Source organism: Cucurbitaria berberidis (assembly GCF_010015615.1).
Source record: "Cucurbitaria berberidis CBS 394.84 unplaced genomic scaffold K460scaffold_4, whole genome shotgun sequence".
Classification (NCBI taxonomy): Eukaryota; Fungi; Ascomycota; class Dothideomycetes; order Pleosporales; family Cucurbitariaceae; genus Cucurbitaria; species Cucurbitaria berberidis.
The window spans coordinates 448,911-471,439 of record NW_024468938.1 but is presented as its reverse complement, the minus strand read 5'-3'; the positions used below and the strand labels follow the sequence as shown (position 1 = coordinate 471,439).

Below are 22,529 nucleotides of genomic sequence, written 5' to 3'. Positions count from 1 at the left end.
AGACCGATTAGCCCGCTACATTAGCGCCTACTCTTACTTGCCTCTAAAGTACGCCGTTAGCTAACTTCAAAGATATATGAGGAGTTAGACGTCTAGATAATTTGTCCACTTTAGTAGGAGTTTCTTGTAATAAGGGATATATATCAGGTAGGACGCGCAATTGGTGTGAGGGCTTAGGCTTCACGCAACCTTTGCCTTATCCTCCTCCTGCGTCTTCCTCATCTCCTCCCTCGGCGGCAGCACGTCCGGCCCAAAGCTCAATGGCAGCAACTCGCCCATGGTCCTAACAATCCACTTGCCCTCCTTGTTGAACATGAATATCGGTGTCTCTAGTCCTAAGAACTCTCTCAGGAATTGTCGACACATACCACACGGCGAGCAGAAATCAACAATGTCCGTAGAGACGCCGACAGCCTTGAACGACCCAAGGCGGTGTCCAGCTAAGACTGCGGTTCCCATTGCGACGCGCTCAGCACATGTGCCGACTGGATAGGAGGCATTTTCAACGTTTCCGCCGGTTATGATGTGTGAGGTGGGGTAGGTGGAGGATGATGTTGAATTCGGAGCTGTGGAGGAGGTGGGTTCGAGGAGGAGGGAGGCGCCAACGCGGAAGAGAGAATATGGGCCTGATAGTAGAATTAACATGGGATTCTTCATTGGTAGTCAACTATGTCGGCCATGATTAATACGCCCTGAAGTGGTGCCTACTCACAGTATGCCCTTGTCTTCGCGTCAAAGCATTGCTCGCCCAGGGCTTGTAGTTCCTGTGCGGAAACGCCGTGGATCAAACCATCTTTCTCAGTGACAGGTTCAGCGGGACTGAAGTTTGGAGATGTTGTAGTCATGGTGAATGAAGATGGAAAGAAGAGTCGTAACGTGGGAAGCTTTTGACGATGCTAAGCCGAGGCTTGCCGCTATGGCTACAAAGGAAGGTTGAAGACAAGCGTCGGAGGTTCCCGATAGATTGGCTGAGCTCGAGATTGAAGCTGTAAGCTATAGTTTTCAAGTATGTCAGCGTGCCGATTGCTTGGTCACAATTACGTGAGTTTGATGGGTCCATCATTTCGAGAGTGATATCCCATCCCAACGCCCTTACATATGCGCCTCTTTTGTGACACTCCAGATGTTTTATCTGCAAAATCATATAACAATTAATAGATTTCTCGTCAAAATTAACATTAGTAGTCTCTGAGGCGTATGCACTTCTATTCGTTTTATCGATGACGCGCGGTGATGGTGACGTAAATTGCCGCGGCTCGACCGCGGAATTCCTCGCCGCCGAACTCGCTCTCGGAACAAACCCAACACCGCGTCGTCCTTTTAACACCTGCCACTGCATAGACAAGTCCAAACATAGCCATTTCGAATTTGTCAAACATGCGAACAATCCGCCCAACATCCGCGCGCAGACTCCGCGCATCTCTCACCTCCGAACCATCCATCTCGCCGTTCCGCGCGCAGCATCGCGCAACACCATGCCTCCTCTGCGCGCACCGTATACCACCCCAAATTCCAGCGCATCGCTTTCAATCAACATCAGCTGGTTCAAATACTCGAGAAACCCCCTTTGACGCGCAAACATCACCGCTGCAACAGTCTTCACAACCCCAAACACACTACGCCTTCTTCCCTAACTCCGTACCGACGGGCCCTCCTCCAGAAGGACATTTCACCATAGACCTAAACGCCCTGAAGAAAGAGTTCTTACAACTCCAAGCGCGCGCACATCCCGACCTGCACCCGCAAGCCAACAAGAAGCGCGCCGAAGCCCTCTCCTCGCGAATAAACGAAGCCTACAAGACGCTACAAGACCCGTTGCGGCGGGCACAGTACGTGCTGAGCTTGAGGGGGATTGAGGTAGCGGAGGATGAGACTGCAAAGGTGGAGGACCCTGAACTCCTGATGGAGGTGCTAGAGGCCCGGGAACAAATTGAGGAAGCGGAGAAAGAGGAGGATTTGGTGGAAATGAAGACTGTCAATGAAGAGAGGATAGCGGAAAGTACGAAGGTGCTAGAACAGGCGTTCCGGGAGGATGATCTCCAAACGGCAAAGAGCGAGACTGTGAAGCTGAGATATTGGATCAATATCAGGGAGAGCATACATTCATGGGAGAAGGGTGTGCCGGTCGTGTTGCAGCATTGATAGAATGGGAGGTGTTGAACTTTATGACAGATGGCCTTCTTAATGGCGTTTTAGTATCCGAATCCGTATTTATTATGATTCGTAATGAGAGCTATTTTAATACTCAATAGGATAGCTTCAGCATCACACTTAAGTAGTTGCTTGTTATCAGAAAAAGACGCGCTTCAGGCTCTACCACCCCCACCGTGTAGAGGGCTGCCCGCTGGTATCTTCTTACAGTATAGACGCGACCGTACTAGTCCCCAAATTCAGAGAAGTCGTCTTCAGTAGACACACAACAGATCCCACAGAAGCCCACCCCACCCTCCTGGAGTCCAATCGTTGTAATAGAAGTGACTAAAGATGACGCAGTCGGACGTGATTGCGGTTCCGTTGAAAGCATTTTTGAGCCCGCCAACCGCTTTATTGTCTGACGACCTTCCATGGTGGCCAAGCTCCGCAACCAACTGCGACAAACTATCCATGTTCGTACGAATAAACTTCTGTCGCGTCCCATGGTTTTCGAAAAAGTCCATCTCGGTCACAGATATGCCCTTGAGCACTACGGCCATCTCCATGAAAATGACACCAAGACAAGACTCCAAATGTCCGGCTTGGTGTTGCGAGATTCATGATGGGCGACTTCAGGCGCACAGTACCTTACAGTCAACCCATTTCCCTGCTCACCGTGGTGCTACCGCTTGCATCATCGAAATCTCGAGATAGGCCAAAATCTGCGAATAAGACATTTCCACGATATAGCTTCAGCAGCAAAAAAGGCAATTGTTGACGACGAAAGCGCAAAAAATGGGTCCTGCCGCGACTCGAACGCGGGGCCTCTCGCAAATGTGCTTAGAGTCACATGATTTTAAGTCACGTGACGACCCCTAAGCGAGAATCATACCACTAGACCACAGGACCGGACTTCAGAAGCTTGATGCTGTGAAGCGTGCTGCTTTGAAGATTGATGGAGAGGAGGAAAAATGCAAAATATATATATTTGGCAATGGATACGTTGCAGATTTGAGACGGGCCTAAGCGCACAAGGAATGATGGACGCGAAGTGGGGTCCTCCTAAAGTGATGACATGTGAAAACGAAGACAATCAGCTTTAGCTTCCAGTTGTGCTGCGGGATACAAGTCTCAACTGTACATTTGCGAGGACGTGCCATCAGCGAATGACGAACATAAACGCGTCGAGCAAGCTCCAATCCGCGATAGCTCCACCAACACTCTACATCGCGCACAGCAAGTCCAGCTCTTCATGGCTGCCACGAAGCTCCCATCCTTCCCTTGATTAGGTGAAGGGAATATAGGCTATAATGGTGCGACTTTTCGTACCTGAAGGTGCGTATCTCTACAATTGCATCACGCTTTGCTAATCCAGTGCAGGAGAGGGTCAGCATGCCCTAGCACGCCGACAACCTGGTGCGCTGGCTGCACAGCGCAAAATCACATCGTTACCTTGGAAAGCATGCACTGTCGCCGGCGGCATCACAGGATTCCTTGCGCTCGTGGGGCGATCGCGTCCAGGCATCTTCCTCCGGTCTGTCGCGGTTGTCGCTGTCTTAGACCTCTCATTCACGGCCTGTCAACTATACGGACGACGTGAGCTGAACAGAGGCGTGTTCAAGTTAGATGGCATCGAACCAGCACCGGGAAAACTGTGGGAAAGGACAAGGCATTGGACTGAGGAAGACGCGGCTTTGGGCGGAGCAGGTCTTGGAATCTTTACTGCTTTGAATCCGCGCGCATTGCCCGGTGTCTTCGGATGGAAACGCATCATAGGGTCAGCGGTGGTTGGGGCTGCCTTTGGATCGTTGGTTGGAGAGCGGATGCTGCCCCGATTTCCCTCACAACTGCTGACAGTCCTTGATTCAGCAGATACGATGGCTCGACGCACAAATTACGATCGATTGCACCAGAATGAAGAGGCGAAGGCATCCCTCTCCCGCTTCGGGAACTTCGCACTTACGCTCTACACTTTGCCTGTCCTCCATATTCTCAGAAGCCCCACGGCATGGGATGCAGCACCTAGGTCTGGTATGATACAGAGACGATCACAACAAGGAACACCGGGACCACAGCCTACTACCATACAGCAGCTCCAGAGTATTGTGACCATCAACGTTGATTTTGAGAAAGAAGAGCTAGCTGGGCCTGACATTGAAGGAGCGAGTCGAACGTACACAGATGATCTCAAGACCAGGGACATGGAAGCCGTAGAGCACTATCTCGAGCACTTGCAGGAGCTAAAGAAAAACACATTCCACGAAGCGCGATACGTATGGTACCAGTTGGCCAAAAAGGAGCGCGTGTTTTACGATATAGTTGAGGACGACGACGAAAAAGATCTTTTTCGCAGAGAAATCCAACTCCTCAGCAGCGTCGCTCAACAGCTGATGTGCCGCGAGGCAATACTCGCTTTCCACATCGCCGACGCGCGCAAGCAGGTTCGCCAGATGGACCACAGTGGCTCTACTGCCCCTGCTGCCCCCACGCTGTCCGATCCGCTTCAAAGCGACATCCTCATTGACAGTGAGGACCAGCATAGCCCACAAATCACCACCAACCAAATCCGCACAGTCTGGACGCGACAGAAAGAGATACTAGCCCACCTTGAGCAGGCCGTATCGCATCACGATACGTTCAAATTGCAAAGTGGAGAGGCTGCAGACCCCCACCTCCAACAGCTCAGGCAGGATATAAAGTATCTCACCAAAAATGTGGAAGCCACAGGACGAGTACTGAGAGAATTCGAGGAGCAAGTGCGCAAGGCTGAAGAGGATGCACAGAAGTGATGGATGGCAGAGCGCAAACAGTGGAAAACACGTTTCAAGCTTGCTGCCAGCCGCTTCTGCTGCCCGCATGTCCCTCGTTGCCTAGACGATGTGTGCTCATGGCCAATACGATTCGCCATGAAGATTACAGCGTCTTCCGGGCTATTTGAAATATCGTCAATTGTTCCGCCCGTCCTGGAATAGCATCTGATGTGATGGAAGATTCATTCCAGATGTTGCTTTCGCTGCAAGACTTCCACAGGCAGCCACGATAGCACCAATCACACTCCTTCAGGGGTAAATTACTACGTCTCTGCACGGAGGTAAGCGACTCTATAGGACCTAGGAAGTTCCATTACAACTGCGTACGAACGGGTCGCGTGCGATATTGGTACTAGAGGCGTTGTCAGGTTCCAAGCCAGCTCCATGAGGGAAAGTAGCCTAGAGCTATTCTATTCAGATACATTCACACAAGCGTGTCTAAAGCCTAATCTCAATATGATGTAATACTGTTACTCAATTCTTTACCATCTTCCACTATGAAGATGCCTTCTTCCCCTGCCCTACACCGAACGTCGCGCCACCTTCCTGAAGGAATGCTTCTTCTTCCTCTGTACTCTGTCTCCCTAGCGCCCTATTCCGATGCGGATATCTTCCAAAGCGATCCAGAATCTCCCTATGCATTACCTCTGCTTTGCTCTGCCCGTCGAGAAACATCTGTGTGCCTTTCAAATTGCCTTCCGCATATCCTGGTAGGCCTTCCAGCTCCCGTCTGTACTCGTCTAGTATGTGATCGACTTGCTGGTGGGCAGCTATGTCCTCGGAGTGCATGAGCGGCATATAAAACCACAGTCTATGCGCGGCGGAGTAGCGGAACAGCGGGTGTGTATCTAGTCGTGTGACGGGAGCTCTACCATCGAGCAGCGCACGAGTAAATTGAAAAGACATATTGTCGTAATGCGTAAACACATTCCGCAAACCTTCATCAGTGCGGTATATATTCCTCGGCATCTGATCCAGCAGGAGCGTCAGACTGAGCGCCGTCCACGCCGCGTCTTCCCCTTGTCCGCCCTGATCCTTCCGCGCAACGGCTGCCACCTCATCGAGAAAAGGCTGCGCATTCGCGTCCGGGAAGTTCTCTGGTCCAATGGCCTCCAGCGCAGGCGCAAACGCCTCTCTACACACCCCGTCGAATGCGCGCCGCTCTTCAGGCGCAGCCATGAACCAACGCTGCATCACCTTGGTATCAAGCTCGCGGCCCTGCAGATCCATGTCAGGGAACCATACGTCGATTACTTGCTTGTATAAAGCAGGATTGAAGATTGTTCGGTCGAGCTGGAAGGTAGACATCGCGCGTCGATGGTGCGTGGAAAGCGGGAGGAGGCTCGAGAGGAATAGGCTGGATGTGACGAGGCGCAAGGGCGTTCGCGCTGTGAGGTGTGTGAGCATTTAGTAGCTATGGTATTATGGAGGGTAATGGTCTATCATTATTTGTGCCAGGGCGGACGATGCCATAGTGCTGTTCTAGCTTGTTAGCTAGGAATTGAAGCTCGTCGGTCCTTGTAGGATGCCGATAAGTATCCGATGACTAATTGATCGTTCAAGGGAACTTCCGTCGTCCGAATGCTAAATAATAACATCCTAAATTTAATTTGTAGTCGAAGTGATGGCGATACATCGTCTCTGTAGGCATTGGCTGTAGGACGAGGAGGCGGGACAGAGCGAGGCTTCGCTACCGGCGGTGGTGGTAAGGGTTGTCCCGTCCCACTCTTCCTACACCCATGTATGCCACTCTGCCAGCCAGGCCTATCTACGAATCACCCAACAGCTAATAAACCATCGACTGGTTCCCTGGTCATTTAAAGTCTGTGTCATTATACCCATGCTCCTATTGCGCGAGAGGTGTCATGATACATCTAGCCCGTCTTCTTTCAACCAGGTCTTGCTGGACCTAATACGCCGACTAGGAAGCACTCTGTCCAGTCATGACATAGGCCTTCAGAATAGAGTTGAGTCTAGAGCATTGTCTAGAAGAAAGCTTCAGCTACCTCCTTTCTCCGCACCCCGCCAATTCCCCTCATCTATGTTCTCCATAGGATCTATCCGGCCGAAATGTGGGGAGACGTGCATACTCCAAACACTATGCACGTCAAGCGCACTAAAATGTTCGGACGGCAGTAAGCACATATCGAAGCAACAACATAGGTTAGGAGAACTTTGCCTGACTCTCTTTCATTCTCTCTTTCCTCTGCTCTGGTTGTTTAGAAACACAACACCTAGCCCCACATGTATACCCTCGTGCTTCTTTCCGTCTTCCTCACCATCTTCATTGTCTATAGGCGTTACCAGAACCGCCCACCTCCCGGAACCAAGCATGCTCCTGGACCCTCCGGCCTGCCTATTCTTGGAAACGCACACCAACTTAGTCGCCAGGCACACCAGCAAATCACAGCATGGGCCCGCGAATATGGCGAAGTCTACAAGATCCGATTGGGATGGAACGACTGGTACATGATCTGCTCGCCCGAAGCATGCAAAGAAATACTTGACAAGCAATCTATACATACAAGCTCGCGAACGCCGATGCCGGCTGCCGGTGATGCGCTGAGTGGTGGCATGCGCTTCCTGTTCATGCCTTATGGGCTGGAATGGAGGAAGCTAAGGGGCATTAGCCACAAATTGTTGACGCCGGCCGTGAGTGCGACGTTCAAGCCGAGTCAGGAGTTTGAGGCGAAAATGCTACTTGAGGAGGTATTGAAGGGAGCGGATGAGGAGAGGGGGAATGGGGTGGGTTATACGGCGATTAGGAGGTATACGGTTAGTGTGATCATGACGAGTACGTATGGGAGGAGAATTCCTGACTGGGTAAGTCGTCCATGTCGAACCCGTGGAGGAGCGAGTGAAATCAGCTGATTGATGCCAGGACTGCAACGAAGTCCATGGAATCTACAGCCTCATGAACGACTTCTCCATCGTCGCGAGACCAGGAAATTATCTCGCGGACACTTTACCTTTTCTCGGTAACCTTCCACCGCGGCTGCAATGGTGGCGCAAAGATCTTCAGCCGCTGTTTGAAAAGCAAGCCAACCTTTGGATGTCCTTCTTCACTTCACTTAAAACGCAAATGGAAACGAAGCAGGCGCCCGAATGTTTCGTAAAGCAGTTCATCGAGAGTGACTACGAAAAGCAAGGCATCAGCGAGCTTCAAGCTGCGTTCCTCGCTGGAAGTATGATCGAAGCAGGGAGCGAAACAACCTCTGCATCGCTCAACACAGTAGTTCTATACCTCGGCGCAAACCCAGACGTTCAAAGAAAAGCACAGGAGGAAATCGACAGAGTTGTAGGCTCGTCTAGGTCACCAAGTTTTGATGACGAGGCAGACCTACTATACATACGCGCCATCGTGAAGGAAATCCTGCGCATACGCCCCGTAACCAACATCGGCACACCGCATTACACTACCGCACCCATAACATACAAAGGCATCTATATCCCCGCTAATTCAGTAGTGGCTCTGCAACAATACCCCATCCACTATGATGCCTCTCTCTTCCCGGAGCCCAACCGCTTCAATCCAGACCGGTACCTCGCCCACCCACACGGCAGCGGCCACTACGCGGCGGGCCCGGCCTCAGCGCGCGACCACTGGTCTTTCGGCGCGGGACGAAGGATTTGCTCTGGGGTGCATCTTGCGGAGAATAGCATGTTCATTGTGCTTGCCAAGGTGCTGTGGGCATTTGATATTTTGCCGCCGATTGGGCAGGATGGGCAGGAGGAAGTGGTGGATACGAGCGACGACGCTTTCGATCCTGCGGGGAGCACCACCATGCCAAAGCCATATAGAGTGAGATGGAAGGTAAGGAGTGAAAAGATTAGGGAGACAATACTCAAGGAGGCACAGGAAGCGAAGCGGAATGGGTATGTACTGAGAGGAGTGAAAGTTGGGGAGGAGGGCGTTGGGGTAGAAGTGTGAGTAAGAGAAGGTGAAAATTCCATGCATCTATTTCCATGTCGTTGTCTCATTTGTTTTTGTCTCGCGCTTTCCACGCTAGTTGCGTTTGCCCTGGCAATATGGGGTGCTCAATGTTTCTCTACATACGCGTAACAAACAAAGCAACTTCCCTCGTTACTATTTATTCCGCGCGTCACCCACACTCATCGCAACTTCCGCAGTACAAACGAAAAGGATCAACCAGAATTACGCAGGATAAATGAATGCTCACCGAACACATTCCACCCTCCATATGATCGATGCCTCTCTCACTTGCTCAGTCTCTAGAAATGCACGCCAATGGCAACAGCCCTCCATCTTCCCCGTCTCCGATGCAGAACGCCTCTGCCCGTCCGTCTCTCTCACCAGCAGACTGCCGTACTCTTGGAAAGATCCTCAGCGATGTTCGCAGTCCTTCGCCTCTGTCGGTACCTGATGTTAGCGAAGTAGACGCAAGCTTTCTTAGCGCAACGGCCGCCACCGACAAAAACAGAGCGTCCGCCTACAAAGATGACGCGCAGTATGAGGATGAGCAGTACGAGTGCGGGGATGAGCGGGAGGGCGGATATGAAGATGAGGATGGTAGCATGGAGTTGAGTGATGTGGACGGACAGGAACCTCTAGGGCTTGCAGAGTACGAACCTGACACGATTGAGGATATTATGAATTTACCGGGGCAGACTGCCCCTCCTGCCCCGGTCCAGGATTTCAGCAACCTCTATGCTCACGACTTGCCAGCGGATTACGAGATGAAGAAGAAGCAAGAGCTGGCTGCTCGTGCTTCGATTGAGGAGGCGCTAGAGAAGCAGCGATTGGAGCACGAGGGTGTACAGCTAGTTGCAGCCGAAGATGACAGGTACGAAGATTATATGGCTTTGGATGAGATGCAGGGCGAAGAGTTGGATTTCTCTGAGGACCCAGTATTCCAAGCTCTTCAGGTTGAAATCGGCATGAGAGCGATGAACAAGGACGAGGAGGAAGAGGGAGAGGTTGAGGTACGCTTGACAACACATCCACCCACAGTGTTGTGATCTTTGACCACAAACTAACGGCTTGACAGACCTTCACAGAATACAATAGTGGCTCGTCTCTACCCTTCTCCAGTACCACCGCTCGCCGAGCCTCAGAAGATGCACCGATGAGTTCGCTCTCCTTCCCTCTCCAGGTCAACTCGCCAGCAGTCATACAAACCCCAGGCGGCAAGCACATCGGCTTCGCTCCCAACGCTACCATTCCTGACACGCCCTTTGCCAAGACCTTGAACTACTTCAAGCAGTACAAAGGCAAAGAGAACTCACCTTCCAAACGCCGTCGGAATGCCTCGTCCCCCGAAGAGATTGCGGAACTCGCTCGTGAAGCTATAGATGACGACGAAGAGGGCCTGAAGGATCTGGACAAGTATCGCGAAATGGATCTCGCACCCATGGAGCCTGTGATGGAGAGCGACTCGGCTGGCGACTTGATCACATTGGGCACCCCGGCGAAGGCTCGGCGCTCTCAGAGCTTCACTGCCGTGGGTCAGGGTCCATTTCAGCTGCAGTGCATGCTTGCTAATGAGAGGGTCGGGCTGGATCAACATACCATCCCAGAGCTAGTTGAGGCAGCTAACGAAGAGATCGAATGTGATGCATTGAGACAGTTGGAGGATCGAGAGCAGACCGCTTCTCCTCTCTTTACGCATTCTTCTATACGCGAGCAAGACAAAGACAACGATGCCGATACGGAAGACTCGGACTATGTCTCACGCACAGTGCAAAAGGAGAATCAGCTCGTACAGATCTCACAGCACCCAACATTCATACTCGTTGTTGAAATGCTTCCGGGGGCTATGTTCTGGGCAACCGCTGCGCAGATTGTGAAGTATAGCAACGGGGCGTTTGATATGCTTGTGGAGAAGCTTACAGGGTTGAAGGTGTAAGATGTAGACCTCGGACTTCCTATAGTAGTTTTACTGGGTCGACTTGAGGGCGAGGGTTCAGTGTTCTCGGAGGCTTTGCGCTGGAAGATGTATAGCCTGATAGATAGATTCAATGACGATAGCCATAAGCCTTTGATACTCGCCCATAAATGCTAAACAACCCAATCGCTTACAACACCAACCTATGCATCATATCTTTACTCCAACCAAGAACACCTATACACACACCGCACTCTTTTTTCTTACTATTATCTCACCCAACTCAACCTAACAGTCGTCCTCTTCCCCATAAATCCCTCAGTTGCGTGATAGACAAGCACAACGAGGAAGAGGACGACCGCAACCGTCATGCTTCTGCTCCTTCTCCTTCTCCTTCCTCGCCATCATCCAACCCTTCGTAATCCGTCAAATCATCACTCATAATATGTAGAATCTGCGAGAAAGTACGACTCTTCCACCTGCCCATGCCCTCCATCAGATCCGCACAGTGTAGTAGCGTTCGGCGTGCAGCGAGATACCCGCCCTCCATCGGGACGCCCGTAATGCTAAAGGTCCCACCAGAACGAATGAATTTTATTGCGGAAGAGGAGGTGCTGTTATTATTACTGTTATTATTGCCATTGCTGCTGCTGTTGTTATTAAGAGGCGATTGTGCGCGGTGGTCGATAAGGCCGAATTGGCCGACGGAAATCCAGTCTACGATGTCGAGCAGCTCGATACATGGTTCGATATTTAGGCCTCCGCACGCTGCTGCTGCTGCCGAAGTAGGAGGTATTGGTATTGGTTCTGGAGGTAACGTGAAGATATACAGGCCCAGCACAAGCGCCGCGTGGAACAAGGCGACCACGCTGTGCGGATTAACGATATCAGATACCTTGCGGTCGAAAAGTAGTTTGTAAATATGCGCAGCGTGAAGGACGGAGCGGCGCGCGGCTGGAGTTTGTGACCATGCGGATATGTCTTCTAGTGCGTTGACAGCGGGCTCTGGCCCTGAGCGCCCTGCGGCGATCTCGAAGTAGCGCATGTTTGCGCCGAGGATCATGCAGGATGCGTGCCAGAGGACAGCAGAATTGAGGTCAGCGGTGCGCAGTGCGTCGATGGAAGACGACGACAGGTTCACCAGGAGGGGCAAGATATCCCTGCTCCGCGGGTCCTCGGCGTAGATGCGCCAGGGTTCGAGATGTTTCTGGGAAACACCTGTGCCGGAGGCGAGGCGCTCGTTTGACTCGTAGATGCGGAGTAGTAGCAAAGTCAAAAGACTTCGGAAACTTGATGCGTCGAGCTTCAGCCCTGGTGTTGGATGGAAGGATGGCGTGATTTTGTTCGAGTGAATTTTGGAGCCGCGTTGCACGAGGTGGAACCATTTACTCGCCGAGTTGACGTGGTAGAGGGTGTAATCTGAGGGAGGGAGGATTTGGACTGTTTCCGGCCGGATCATGGGTGTAGTGGAAAGATAGGCTGCCCACCAGCAATCTGCTTCGATGAGACCAAAGATGATCCTAGTTGATGTCAGTAGTCTCCTTGCGAGAAGGCACATTAGTTGTATACCTTTTACCGCATTCAATCTTCGACCACGCCTTCCATTTTGCATCGATATCCACGACCTCTTCAAGAAGAGCATCTACTTTTACACCTTCATTGGCGGAGAATAGTCCTTGTTTGTGAGCAACCGTTATTAGCTCCGCGTACATCTTCTCGGCCTGCGCTATGCGACTCTTCCGCTGATTCATATTAGCTCGTGTGATTGTTTCCTCGTTAGCTGACATACCCCCGTTATAGACGCGAGATTCAGAGCGAGTAAGCTCGTTGCAATGATGCGCATTTGTCTATGAGGTGGATGATTGGCTGATGATAGGGATTGAAGCTCCGTAAAAACTATTTGTAGTACAGCCTAATCTGTTGTTAAACATACGAAACCAATCATGGCAGTGGAGTACTTACCGGGAATGTTCGTGTGACAAACTTTGCCGCGCCTGCTGTACCCAAAATACTAAGACCAATGAGGCACATGCACAGTAGTAAAGGCCGGGGTGAATTCTTTGCCGAGAATGTCGGAATGTGGATGATGGGGAGCGTAGGATGGAAGTAGTAGAGGTACATTTCCATTGCGATGTCCAGAATCTCTGCGGGTGGAAATCGTACATTATCGATGCTTGGGCTTCCTGCTGCGTCTCCACTTGAAGATGCAGTGTCGCCATAGGACTCTGATCGCGTCGGGCCAGACAGTGGCACATTGTTCAAAGCACCCTGGAGCATGCTTCTACACTCTTCATCGAGGCCCCAGCGCGAATTTCTCCGTTCCCTTTCGCTTATGGGCGTGTCCACAGTTCCAGAGGAGACCTCGGAAAGAATGTTCGTGCAATCGCAAGTGACCAGACTTTGCCATAGCTCTGGCATTAGTCGCGAAGACTTCGGATTCCGCGAAGGCCAACAACTTTGCACCCGCTGGAATCGTTCTCGTGGGACTCTACTCGCTATAGAGACACTACTGCCGGATGGGCTGGGCTGGTTATCTGGAAGTGCACGGAATGCCTCGTGGTCAAAGAAGCCATCTACTCCCATGTGATGCGAGCCGTGGGGCGTATGCATGTCGCTTTCCAAGGGAAAGAGCCACGTTTGCAATGCATCGGCTGGTGTTCGATTCGGGACTGGATTATTGCTTTGTACTAGCTCAAAAGCCCATTGATCCAGGCTCGACACGTGTGCAGCTGGCGAGAAGGAGAGGGCCTCCATCGCCGGGTCGATGGGCGGACCCATACTTTCGTGGTGGGTGCGATTCATCATATGTCCACTATCCGACCGCGCGATAATCATAGGTGATGGTGACCGCCAGGGTGTGTCCGCCGATGGTTCGAGATGCTGTGCTGCATTGATGAGCGCTTCGATACGGTCTTCGCCTGGTGACAGTGGCTGTAATCTCGAAGGTTGCCGAGGATGTGTATTTGGCGATAGAAATTGGCCTTCCCCATTGACTTGCTGTAGCTGCGATTCTCTTCTCCTCGATAATGGCGACAAGCTGGGGTCTTCTCGGACTTGTGGTGTCGCTGCCGGAGTCGGGCCGTTTCCGCTTCGTAACGCAGTTCCGCGAGGAGTGTGAGTGTCATCTAGCGAGTGGTGACGAAAGTCTTGCTGTTCGTGACGATTTTGCTGCTCATTGTTTTTCATCCGATTCATGGCATTTTGCGCATGGCCTTTGCAATGTCGAAATAGGACGTCGCTATGCTACTTGTTGGACGCGCGCTGTAGGATGATTGACTGGGTCTCACCTTCTGGAGAAGTGTTTCTTGCATGTCGGGCACTCATACGGTCGCTCGCGTGTGTCTGTGGGCAAAATCAGTCTGGGTGCGATGCTTGGGATTTATGGGGAACATACGCGACCTCTCGTGTCGCTTGACGTGCTCACTACATAGTTAGCGAGTGTTTATGAAGCTAGGGCGTAGGTCGTCGATGGTTTGACGACGTCGAACAATTGCTCATGTAAGACATGCGGGCTTGATTGCAGATAGCACTTACTATGAGGAAGTTAGCAGACATGTCCCGATGGTTTATGTGTAGGAGTTTATTACCAGCTTGGTAAACGTACGCTCGCACATGCTGCATTGTTTCAGCGCCATGACGGGCTCTTATCGCGTCGCGAGCAATGTTCCGGCACAGCTGTTTAGTCCTTCGGCATCTGTTTCGCGTCGTCGCAAAGGGTCTCTTGAGTGAATGGGTGACCGGAGGTGTCGAGCCTGGCGTTGCGAGCGGTCATAGTAGCCAAGAGATCGGATGCGGGGGAAGCACGACCATCATGACTCGGTTAAGCGTTATAGGCCGGGATCCTTTCATCTCTTCACTCAATCTTCATCTAGAAAGCATATAAACCTGTCGACCTGCGCCTGCAGATTGAGGCGTCTGCTTATCTGTCTCTCTTCCCTCAACAGCTGATCTTTGGGCTGCTCATCGTTGCTACTCGGGACCATCACTATTCACATTTCAAACGCCCACCAAGGAGGCCGAGGCACGAGACCCTCATCTACAATGAAAAAGCTGCGCCAGTCCATCATTGCCCCCGAAAATAAAAGCCATATGGCCGTAAAGGACCGTACTTGAAAGGTAGGCTTCTCGAAGGATTTGCCCTAGTCCAACAAGGACCGACGTGCATGTGGGGCCACCCCTGCCAGCTGACCATTGTCGGTTTGCATCTTGTATCATTCGCCGCATTTTAAACATATGCTTAAGATGATCCGGTGCTCGTTCTCAATCAATGTCTACTTTGGCTGTCGATTAGATCTGCGCGAAATGGCCAATATTCATTATAGGTGCGGATCTTGGGTCATAAGGTTTCACTTAGACACTCGATCGGACAAGGTGGTACCCGTATATACTAGCTTGCATGTCGCTTGCTGTCTCTTCTTGGTCGCTCGCATTGCAAGTACTGTGTGGGCAAGCAAGAGTAGTACAAGAAAGTAGGCATTACCCCATTATTCGTAGCGGTTTTTACTAGTGAACGTTCCTAAGATACCTTTCCAAGTATATCCAACACGGCCGAATAGACAACCAACAACACACCACCGCCGGGCCCAAACCTCAGGATCTTGGCCACGTACCCCTTATACAATGCTTTGAACCCTTCCTCTCTCGCCACAACGCCTAAACTCGGCCACGCCCATGCATACTTGGGTCTTACACCCGGCACTTTGGCAACACTCTGGATCCTGCTCTTGACCACATCAAGCGGCGTGTTAAACGTCGTACCAACAACGCCACCAACAAAGCCCGCGACTAAATCATTCACAGTCTTCTGCCTACGCGGATTGGAAGACGTTGTGGGATTGGGCAGCTGGGCCCGGACTTGAAATATGCAGCCGAAGTACCCTGCATTCCAAACGATATGCCGCCAGAGCGTGGCTTCGAAGCCATTATAGAGCGCCAAGGGACCTTCTTGACGAACCACTTTGACTAAGCAGTCTAGAAGTCCGTTGTAGCGCGACGCAGAGGTCTTGTCTTGAAGGCGGATCTTGAGCAGTTCGAAGGGGACTACGATGAGCGACTCGGTAGCACCTGCGCTGGCGCCCGTTAGGACAGCGAGTTGTTGATTGAGTGTCGGTGTCGAGAAAATGCGTTGGTAGAAAGGTGCGAAGGAGTCGTTTGCGGAGAATTTGATCGCTCTGGAGTCAGTTAAACCAAGTAAGAATGCTCAGAGGCGGATGGCTTGCTTACCTTTTAGGGACTTCCATCAGAATAGGAGCAGTTATACCGCGATACAGCCTCGAGACTCCTTCATTCCGAATGATCTTCCTGAAGCAGTCCCAGACACCATTGTACCCTTCACCGTCGACAGCTCGCCCGTGCTGCAATTGTATGCGTGTTTTCACCACGTCAAGCGGATACCTTCCTACACTCTTAGTAATCTGGTCTCTCAAGTAGCAAATTAGTTCTCACATTACTAAGATCTCCGATATGCCAGCAACAGCTCCAGCTGCGAACTGATACCGAAATGGCAGAACTTGCGGCCTCTCATGCCCTGTGCCATCATTTTTGCCCACCATCTTGGAAATGTTCGATCTCCAAAGGGGTTGAGACAATTATTCAGCAGCAAAACACTTCCATAATCATTTTCGTACCCCGACTATGTGGTTGCCTAGGTACTACCACTATCGGATTTCCCCACTACTCCCATGATAAATTTGCGGCTTTCCTGACATCCCACATATTGTTGCCATATGCAGGGTCCTTCTGGGCCGCATTTGAAAGGATGTGGGTGTGCAGGGGTATCTACAGGGGCTTTTTGTGGGGTTTAGACAGCGTTGGTGGGGCTAGTGCGGTGATTGTCCACTTTGGGGTATAACAAAAAATGTGGATGTGGGGCATGTTGGAGAAGGAGCAATTAGCATAGTCTCCGCATCATCAACTAAAATTACGATCATGTGATAGCGCGAATTGGTTAATTTTGAAAGTTACGTGTTTCTGTATCGCGGTGAGAAATTTGCTAACCCTATTTTAAGTCCTTCGAAGGCTGAACAAGTGAATTTTATCGCTATGCTACAATGTTTCTCTCTCTTAATTCTTTGATCTCCTCTGCTTCAAACCCTAACATTTCTCTCAAGACCTCATCTGTGTGCTGACCTAGCAATGGCGGCGGCGAACGGATCTTCGGTTCTGCTCTTGAATACTTGACCGGGTGATTGACTAGCTTCAGTGGGCCACAAGCAGGATGGTCAACCTCCTCTATCATGTTGCGCGCAATTACATGCTTGTGGTTTATCGTGCCCTGGATGTCATTGACCGCTGCGTATGGCATACCACTGCCTTCCAATATCTCCAGCCACTCTTGTGTTGTTTTAGTCTGAAGTTGGGTTTCAATGAGGTGGTCCACGGTTTCGCGGTGTTTGACGCGCAGTGCGTTCGTGATGAAGCGTGGATCTGTCTTCCACTCTGGTTTGCCAAGTTTATCGCATAGGATACCGAACATCTTCTCATTAGTGCCACCGACGGCGATGTTTGTGTCTTTCGTTTTGTAGGCGCGATATGGTACTACTGTCGCTGTGAACCAGTTAGCCATTAGTTCATCATTATTTGTCTTCCATCCAAGACCAAAACATAAGATAGAGCTTACCGTGAGCAGTTCCCCATCGACCGCTGTCTTTCTTTCCAGTCACTAGACAGCTACTCGCGATATTCGCCAACCCAGCGACTTGACAATCACTCAGACTCGCGTCAATCCACTGCCCCAAGCCCGTCTCTTTCCTCGACAACAGCGCCGCTTGTATCCCAATCGCCGTATACATTCCCGTCATGATATCTGTGACTGCAACGCCGACCTTCACTGGTGGCCCGTCTCGCTCGCCCGTGATGTGCATTAAGCCCATTTCCGCCTCAACCATGACATCGTAGCCTGCGCGGTCGCGGTATGGGCCTGTTTGACCGTAGCCTGTAACGGAGGCGTAGATGAGCGAGGGGTTGAGAGCTGAGAGGGTATCGTAGTCAAGGGAATACTTTGCTAGGGACCCAGGGAGGTAGTTCTCGACAAGAATGTCGCATTGGCGAACGAGCGAGTGAAGGATCGATGTGCCAGTCGGGTTGTTGAAGGAGAGGGCTAGAGACTTCTTGTTGCGGTTCACCTTAAAGTAATCAGTATCATGGGTCTAGGATTAGGTGAGTTCGTGAGGAGCCTACGGAGAGGTAATATGCGCTCTCTCCCGGGAATTGACGCTCGACGCCGTCATTGTAGGGCGCATCTGGTGGTCCCCATGATCGGGTGTCGTCACCTCTTGTTGGATGCTCGATCTTGATGACTTCTGCACTGTGATGCCCGTTAGTAGGTAGATAGAAATATTTGAACAGGCTGTAACTCACCCAAGATCCCCCAATATCTGGGTGCAGTACGGCTACTAGCTGTCAGCATCTTTGATCTTCTTCCCGATAGAGCAATGACCTACCCCTGCAAGCACCCTGGTCATATCCAGCACCTTGATGCCAGCCAAGGGTAACCTTTCAATTAATTTCTTGTCTACATTGTTCTTCGTTGCAATATCCCTCTTCCATAGCTGGGATGGCCTTGCCGGCAACCGATAGGTCGGTAAACAGAGCCTTGTGCGCGGTGCTGCCCTCAGAAGGGTCTCTAGAGAATTCATGGTACTGATTTGGGTACGCCATCCTTGAGCTTTGTCATGTTAAAGAGAATGTGTTAGCGATAGTTGTAAAATCTTGCCCCACATGCTGTAGGTGGGGACGCTAGGTAGCTCAGGAACCGGACGAACCGGATTGCACAGACGTTTTCTGACAACTGCAGGAACACCGAGGCCATACTCATTGCTTGATATTAGATATAGAACGAACAAGGTGTACAAATTGCCTGCCAAAGAACCTTGCTAAAACCCGAGAATACTAAAAGATTATCAAAACATTCATGCCGTGATCCCATGAGTCTCACCAGTCCCATTCGTCCCATTCTGTCCATTGATCTTAGAATCACGGCGCAGGTACGGCTCGAGCTCTTCTGAATGAACACCTTCCGCATCGCTAGTGTTTGCGCCATGTGCGAAACCGCCAAAGTAGTAGGGAGCGAGCCGTCGCTTCTCGGCAATCTTGTCCTCGTGCACTCGAGCGAGCAGTTCCTGAGCTCTTTTGTTCGCGGAGAATCGATCCTGAAGTGCATGTTAGCTCTGAGTTCACAATGCAGTCTTTGACTCCAAAGCTTACCGGAAGGCCCTTCCAAACTTTGTAGTCTGTACCGTGAGTGTCAATCGTCCCGCAACCCTTACGAGCGTACTCCGTCCAGAGGAAGAGTCGGCTTGATTCGACCATAATAGTCAATTGATCTTTACGCACGTTAGTTATTAAGTTTTGGGCTGATTTAGTAGAATCTCACCTTGCAAGATCTTCTCTGGCTGGCTCTCTTGTATCCTCATGCCATGCTGGTACCCTTCGTGAAACCCACCGTGGGGTGTATGCCCTCCCTCATAGCTACCGCCTCCAGGCAGAAAGTCATCGCTTCGCCCCAAGCCTTTCCCATAGATGCATGCAAGGAACTCAGATGCAGAGTTGCGATGGAAATAAGGTAGTCGGAAAGTATTCGTAGCCACATCCCAGCGAGGCCCGAACCATAGGAAGTCTGCCAAAGGCGTAAGGGGATCCCGGGATTTGGCGGTCAGAACAATAAAGATCGATGGGTCCGTATGGTCGATCGACGTGCTGTTTTGTGAGGAGAACTTGGTTAGGTCGTATTTGTACGGCACGACATTGCCATGCCATGCAACGAGATCGAAGGGGCTATGGTCTTGCTGTATGGAGACCAACTGTCCGTTGATCTTGTTCACGATCTGCCAGTCGACGTGAAGCTCGTCATCAATGGCAGCAACCGGGTAGAGGAAGTCGCGAGGATTCGCAAGACCATGGCCGCCAAGAGGACCGAGATCTGGGAGCTCCCACGTCGATCCCCAAATCTCAGTTATGTAACCCCGTGCTTCTTTAGTATCCGGTGCTAGGTTCAAACAGAACCTGATACCTCGTTGAATGACGCAAATCTCGCCAGGCTGTAAAAATATCTTCCCCATCTCAGTCTTGATGTCAAGGTTACCCTGCTGCGCACAGATGAGGAAATCGCCATCTGCGTTACAGAACGCTCGCCGTTCCATACTCGAATTAATCATGTACACGTAGAGAGCAAGCCCTTCTCGAATGTTGGGATCTCCACTGCCTGCAAGGGTATGCAGTCCGTCCGCAAAATCGATCTTCTCGTCTTCCTTCGGTAGCGGAAATGGGTGCCATTCTGCTTGCTCGGGAAGTGTTGCGACTTTGGGATTGAGGGAGAGAAAGCAATTTTGAATGTTAGATTTTGATTCAATCGGAATATATCCATCTGACGGGGTTAGGAAATGCATCAGAAGTCGAAGACGATGCTTACTGTGTGCAGCCGCTGGCCGGCAGCGGTACATATAGGTACTGAAGTTCTGGTGGCGTGGAGCCGTAAATGCTGAGGATGTGATGCCCTCTGTGTACAGTCCGAATCGAACTTCATGAGGGTTGTTTTGCGCAACTGGCAACGTTCCTGGAATGACTTCAGACTGATGTCGGTTGCCCCATCCTGGTTGGTAGTCGTATGGGTCGTTCGCACGAGTTGGCTTTAGTCTTTGAAGATCCGTGAAATGAAAGGCTTTCTGAGGGTCGGTGACAAGCTTGCGTTCCTTGAACTCTGACATGTTGTTAGACAAATGGTAGAACGAAGAAAGTCGATGAAGTTTACCATCTCAGCTCAATCCAGCCTTTTATCAAGTGGTCCATGATCACGGACCTTTAGCTGGCATCTGCCGCTAAGAGTGGTGCGGGTGGCCCATGATGTGGTGGCGGGGCCCGTCCTCAATATGGCGGGGTTATAGATTCGGTAAGTCCCCTACGGAGGCTGTGAGAGGCCCACAATGAATGGAACATGTGGTTAAACCTGGTTAGTGGGACGCGGTAAATGAATGCGTAAGATGCTCTGCGTACTGAATAGCATCGCAATATGAGTGATGAGGCTTATTTGCGGGGTTGTCTATAATGTTGATGATATGACCAATTGATTTAACAGTGCTTACTCAAACCAAGTACATGCAATGCTCCCATCAAGATATATCTACTCTTAATGATCTTTTCTCGCTAATTTTAGGGTCGAAGTAGATATGTTATCTTGATGCAGCCAGAACCTCATCGACCATCAGACCGCATGACCCCAGGTAATTCTTTGCGTCGCACAGTGAGCTCAATTCGTCGTTGGAGATTTTGTCAGTAATCTCAGAGCGGGTCTGCAGAGCCTCCAATAGACTCGTGTCGTTTTCAATACTCTCTTTGCATGCTTCGTACACAACGTCGTGAGCTTTCGAACGACCAACGTGAGGAGCGAGGCCCATCATCACTGCTTCAGCGACGATGAGTCCTCTGGTCGAATAGAGATTATCGAGCATCTTTTGGGGATTCACAACGAGCCCGGCAAGTGCAAAGTCCGCTTGGTTTAGTGCACCAACAGCAATGACGAAGCTCTCTGGTACCGCGACCCATTCCAGGTGCCACGGACCCGAGGCACGTTCAAAGTCTGACACCATGCCGTCAAGAACCAGTCCGGCGTTCGATCGCAAAATCTTGGATGCTGCCAATATAACTTCGCTTGAGATGGGGTTTCTCTTTTGCGGCATAGTAGAAGATGCGCCGCGATGCGGGACGAAAGGCTCTGATACCTCCGAAAGCTCGTTCGATGACATGAGGATGATATCGAGAGCTAGTTTGCCCAAAGTTCCACCAACAAGCGCGAGATAGTTTGTGATCTCAGCAACACCATCTCTTGCAACATGCCAGGTGATTGGTGGATCGGTAAGGCCAAGGTCCTTCGCCATTTCCTTTCGAACACGTATGCCATCGTCGCCTGAGCCCAAGGAAGCTAGAGAGCCTGCAGCTCCTCCAAATTGAACCATTAACGCGCGAGGCTTCAGTTGTTCGAGACGTTCGAGGTGTCGCTGAAAACTCGATAGCCAGATGGCGCATTTGTGCCCGAAGGTGATCGGTAGAGCGTGTTGCAGATGGGTGCGGCCAGCCATGGGCGTGTCTCGATGTTTCCTCGATAGGCTTTCAAGGTTCTTGATGACGGAGCGAAGCGTCCGCTCAACAATCTCAAGGCCTTCTTTCATCTGCAAAATGCTGGCCAGGTCCATGATATCCTGAGTTGTTGCTCCCCAATGTACATAGCGGCCAGCTTCTTCGCCGCAAGACGCAGACAGTTGCCGGACCAAAGGGAAGATTGGGTAGCCGACGATTTCAGTTTCGCGACGCAGCCTATCATAGTCCAAATCCACTTCAATGGCCTTGGAGGTCACAAGTTCTCCAATATGGGACGGAATAACATTGCATTTTGACTGTGCTCTCGCCAAAGCTGTCTCAGCGTCGACGCAGCGATTGATGTACGCCTTGTCGTCAAACACCTTTCGAATCTCATCGGTTCCGAATAGTGTGCGAAAGATGACGGAGTCGATAGCGCTCACACTGCCTAGGCTTCGGCGTTGGTAATGGACATTGGCCAGTCGTGGAAGGGCACGTAGTGGGGCACGTCGAAGGAGAAACATGACGGGACGCTCAATCGCAACAAAACCTCAGGGAGGAAGGTACAAATGCAAAAGGAACCGTAGCGACACAAAAGACATTGCGGCTCCAAGACGGCGGTGTAAGTGTGTGTGGGACGTCCTGCGCTGCATCGTGTGGGGAATGTAGT

General features: G+C 51.1%; 11 protein-coding genes and 1 non-coding gene across 12 annotated transcripts; 4 read left to right on the top strand and 8 right to left on the bottom strand.

The window, feature by feature from the left end:
- Nucleotides 1–180: 180 nt before the first annotated feature.
- K460DRAFT_407182 (cytidine deaminase) lies at nucleotides 181–845 on the bottom strand (the record flags this gene model as incomplete). Its single annotated transcript, XM_040937042.1, has 2 exons — nucleotides 181–626; nucleotides 713–845. The coding sequence occupies 2 exons, from the start codon at nucleotides 843–845 to the stop codon at nucleotides 181–183; spliced, it is 579 nt and encodes a 192-aa protein (XP_040785359.1).
- A 453-nt stretch (nucleotides 846–1,298) lies between these two features.
- K460DRAFT_367736 (Co-chaperone Hsc20) lies at nucleotides 1,299–2,327 on the top strand. The gene has a single exon (XM_040933635.1). It carries the CDS (start codon nucleotides 1,378–1,380, stop codon nucleotides 2,140–2,142), a length of 765 nt encoding a protein of 254 aa, XP_040785358.1. The 5' UTR covers nucleotides 1,299–1,377; the 3' UTR covers nucleotides 2,143–2,327.
- Nucleotides 2,328–2,930: 603 nt separating this feature from the next.
- On the bottom strand, nucleotides 2,931–3,042 carry K460DRAFT_t46. The gene has a single exon. It is a non-coding gene; the product is annotated as a tRNA-Pro (tRNA).
- A 401-nt stretch (nucleotides 3,043–3,443) lies between these two features.
- On the top strand, nucleotides 3,444–4,922 carry K460DRAFT_407180 (uncharacterized protein; the record flags this gene model as incomplete). The annotated part of the gene is made up of 2 exons (XM_040937041.1): nucleotides 3,444–3,468; nucleotides 3,514–4,922. 2 exons carry the CDS (start codon nucleotides 3,444–3,446, stop codon nucleotides 4,920–4,922), a joined length of 1,434 nt encoding a protein of 477 aa, XP_040785357.1.
- A 216-nt stretch (nucleotides 4,923–5,138) lies between these two features.
- On the bottom strand, nucleotides 5,139–6,588 carry K460DRAFT_367734 (DUF924-domain-containing protein). The gene has a single exon (XM_040933634.1). It carries the CDS (start codon nucleotides 6,249–6,251, stop codon nucleotides 5,439–5,441), a length of 813 nt encoding a protein of 270 aa, XP_040785356.1. The 5' UTR covers nucleotides 6,252–6,588; the 3' UTR covers nucleotides 5,139–5,438.
- Nucleotides 6,589–6,691: 103 nt separating this feature from the next.
- On the top strand, nucleotides 6,692–9,026 carry K460DRAFT_340233 (cytochrome P450 76C3). Its single transcript, XM_040931110.1, has 2 exons — nucleotides 6,692–7,766; nucleotides 7,825–9,026. The coding sequence occupies exons 1-2, from the start codon at nucleotides 7,188–7,190 to the stop codon at nucleotides 8,872–8,874; spliced, it is 1,629 nt and encodes a 542-aa protein (XP_040785355.1). The 5' UTR covers nucleotides 6,692–7,187; the 3' UTR covers nucleotides 8,875–9,026.
- A 198-nt stretch (nucleotides 9,027–9,224) lies between these two features.
- Nucleotides 9,225–10,810, top strand: K460DRAFT_340230 (uncharacterized protein; the record flags this gene model as incomplete). Its single annotated transcript, XM_040931109.1, has 2 exons — nucleotides 9,225–9,916; nucleotides 9,997–10,810. The coding sequence occupies 2 exons, from the start codon at nucleotides 9,225–9,227 to the stop codon at nucleotides 10,808–10,810; spliced, it is 1,506 nt and encodes a 501-aa protein (XP_040785354.1).
- K460DRAFT_314411 (uncharacterized protein) lies at nucleotides 10,761–14,522 on the bottom strand. Its single transcript, XM_040930278.1, has 7 exons — nucleotides 14,378–14,522; nucleotides 14,184–14,212; nucleotides 14,077–14,131; nucleotides 12,752–14,027; nucleotides 12,579–12,701; nucleotides 12,359–12,531; nucleotides 10,761–12,309 (listed from the first exon to the last, which is right to left on the bottom strand). The coding sequence occupies exons 1-7, from the start codon at nucleotides 14,422–14,424 to the stop codon at nucleotides 11,157–11,159; spliced, it is 2,856 nt and encodes a 951-aa protein (XP_040785353.1). The 5' UTR covers nucleotides 14,425–14,522; the 3' UTR covers nucleotides 10,761–11,156.
- A 783-nt stretch (nucleotides 14,523–15,305) lies between these two features.
- On the bottom strand, nucleotides 15,306–16,341 carry K460DRAFT_288101 (mitochondrial 2-oxodicarboxylate carrier protein-like protein; the record flags this gene model as incomplete). The annotated part of the gene is made up of 3 exons (XM_040929021.1): nucleotides 15,306–15,960; nucleotides 16,013–16,183; nucleotides 16,235–16,341. 3 exons carry the CDS (start codon nucleotides 16,339–16,341, stop codon nucleotides 15,306–15,308), a joined length of 933 nt encoding a protein of 310 aa, XP_040785352.1.
- Nucleotides 16,342–16,785: 444 nt separating this feature from the next.
- Nucleotides 16,786–18,455, bottom strand: K460DRAFT_340224 (CoA-transferase family III). Its single transcript, XM_040931108.1, has 5 exons — nucleotides 18,232–18,455; nucleotides 18,149–18,180; nucleotides 17,969–18,095; nucleotides 17,409–17,913; nucleotides 16,786–17,335 (listed from the first exon to the last, which is right to left on the bottom strand). The coding sequence occupies exons 1-5, from the start codon at nucleotides 18,424–18,426 to the stop codon at nucleotides 16,830–16,832; spliced, it is 1,365 nt and encodes a 454-aa protein (XP_040785351.1). The 5' UTR covers nucleotides 18,427–18,455; the 3' UTR covers nucleotides 16,786–16,829.
- A 244-nt stretch (nucleotides 18,456–18,699) lies between these two features.
- Nucleotides 18,700–20,493, bottom strand: K460DRAFT_291030 (Homogentisate 1,2-dioxygenase; the record flags this gene model as incomplete). Its single annotated transcript, XM_040929251.1, has 4 exons — nucleotides 18,700–18,939; nucleotides 18,995–19,113; nucleotides 19,164–20,153; nucleotides 20,199–20,493. The coding sequence occupies 4 exons, from the start codon at nucleotides 20,491–20,493 to the stop codon at nucleotides 18,700–18,702; spliced, it is 1,644 nt and encodes a 547-aa protein (XP_040785350.1).
- Nucleotides 20,494–20,806: 313 nt separating this feature from the next.
- On the bottom strand, nucleotides 20,807–22,468 carry K460DRAFT_367728 (adenylosuccinate lyase). The gene has a single exon (XM_040933633.1). The coding sequence runs from the start codon at nucleotides 22,381–22,383 to the stop codon at nucleotides 20,956–20,958; it is 1,428 nt and encodes a 475-aa protein (XP_040785349.1). The 5' UTR covers nucleotides 22,384–22,468; the 3' UTR covers nucleotides 20,807–20,955.
- Nucleotides 22,469–22,529: the final 61 nt, after the last annotated feature.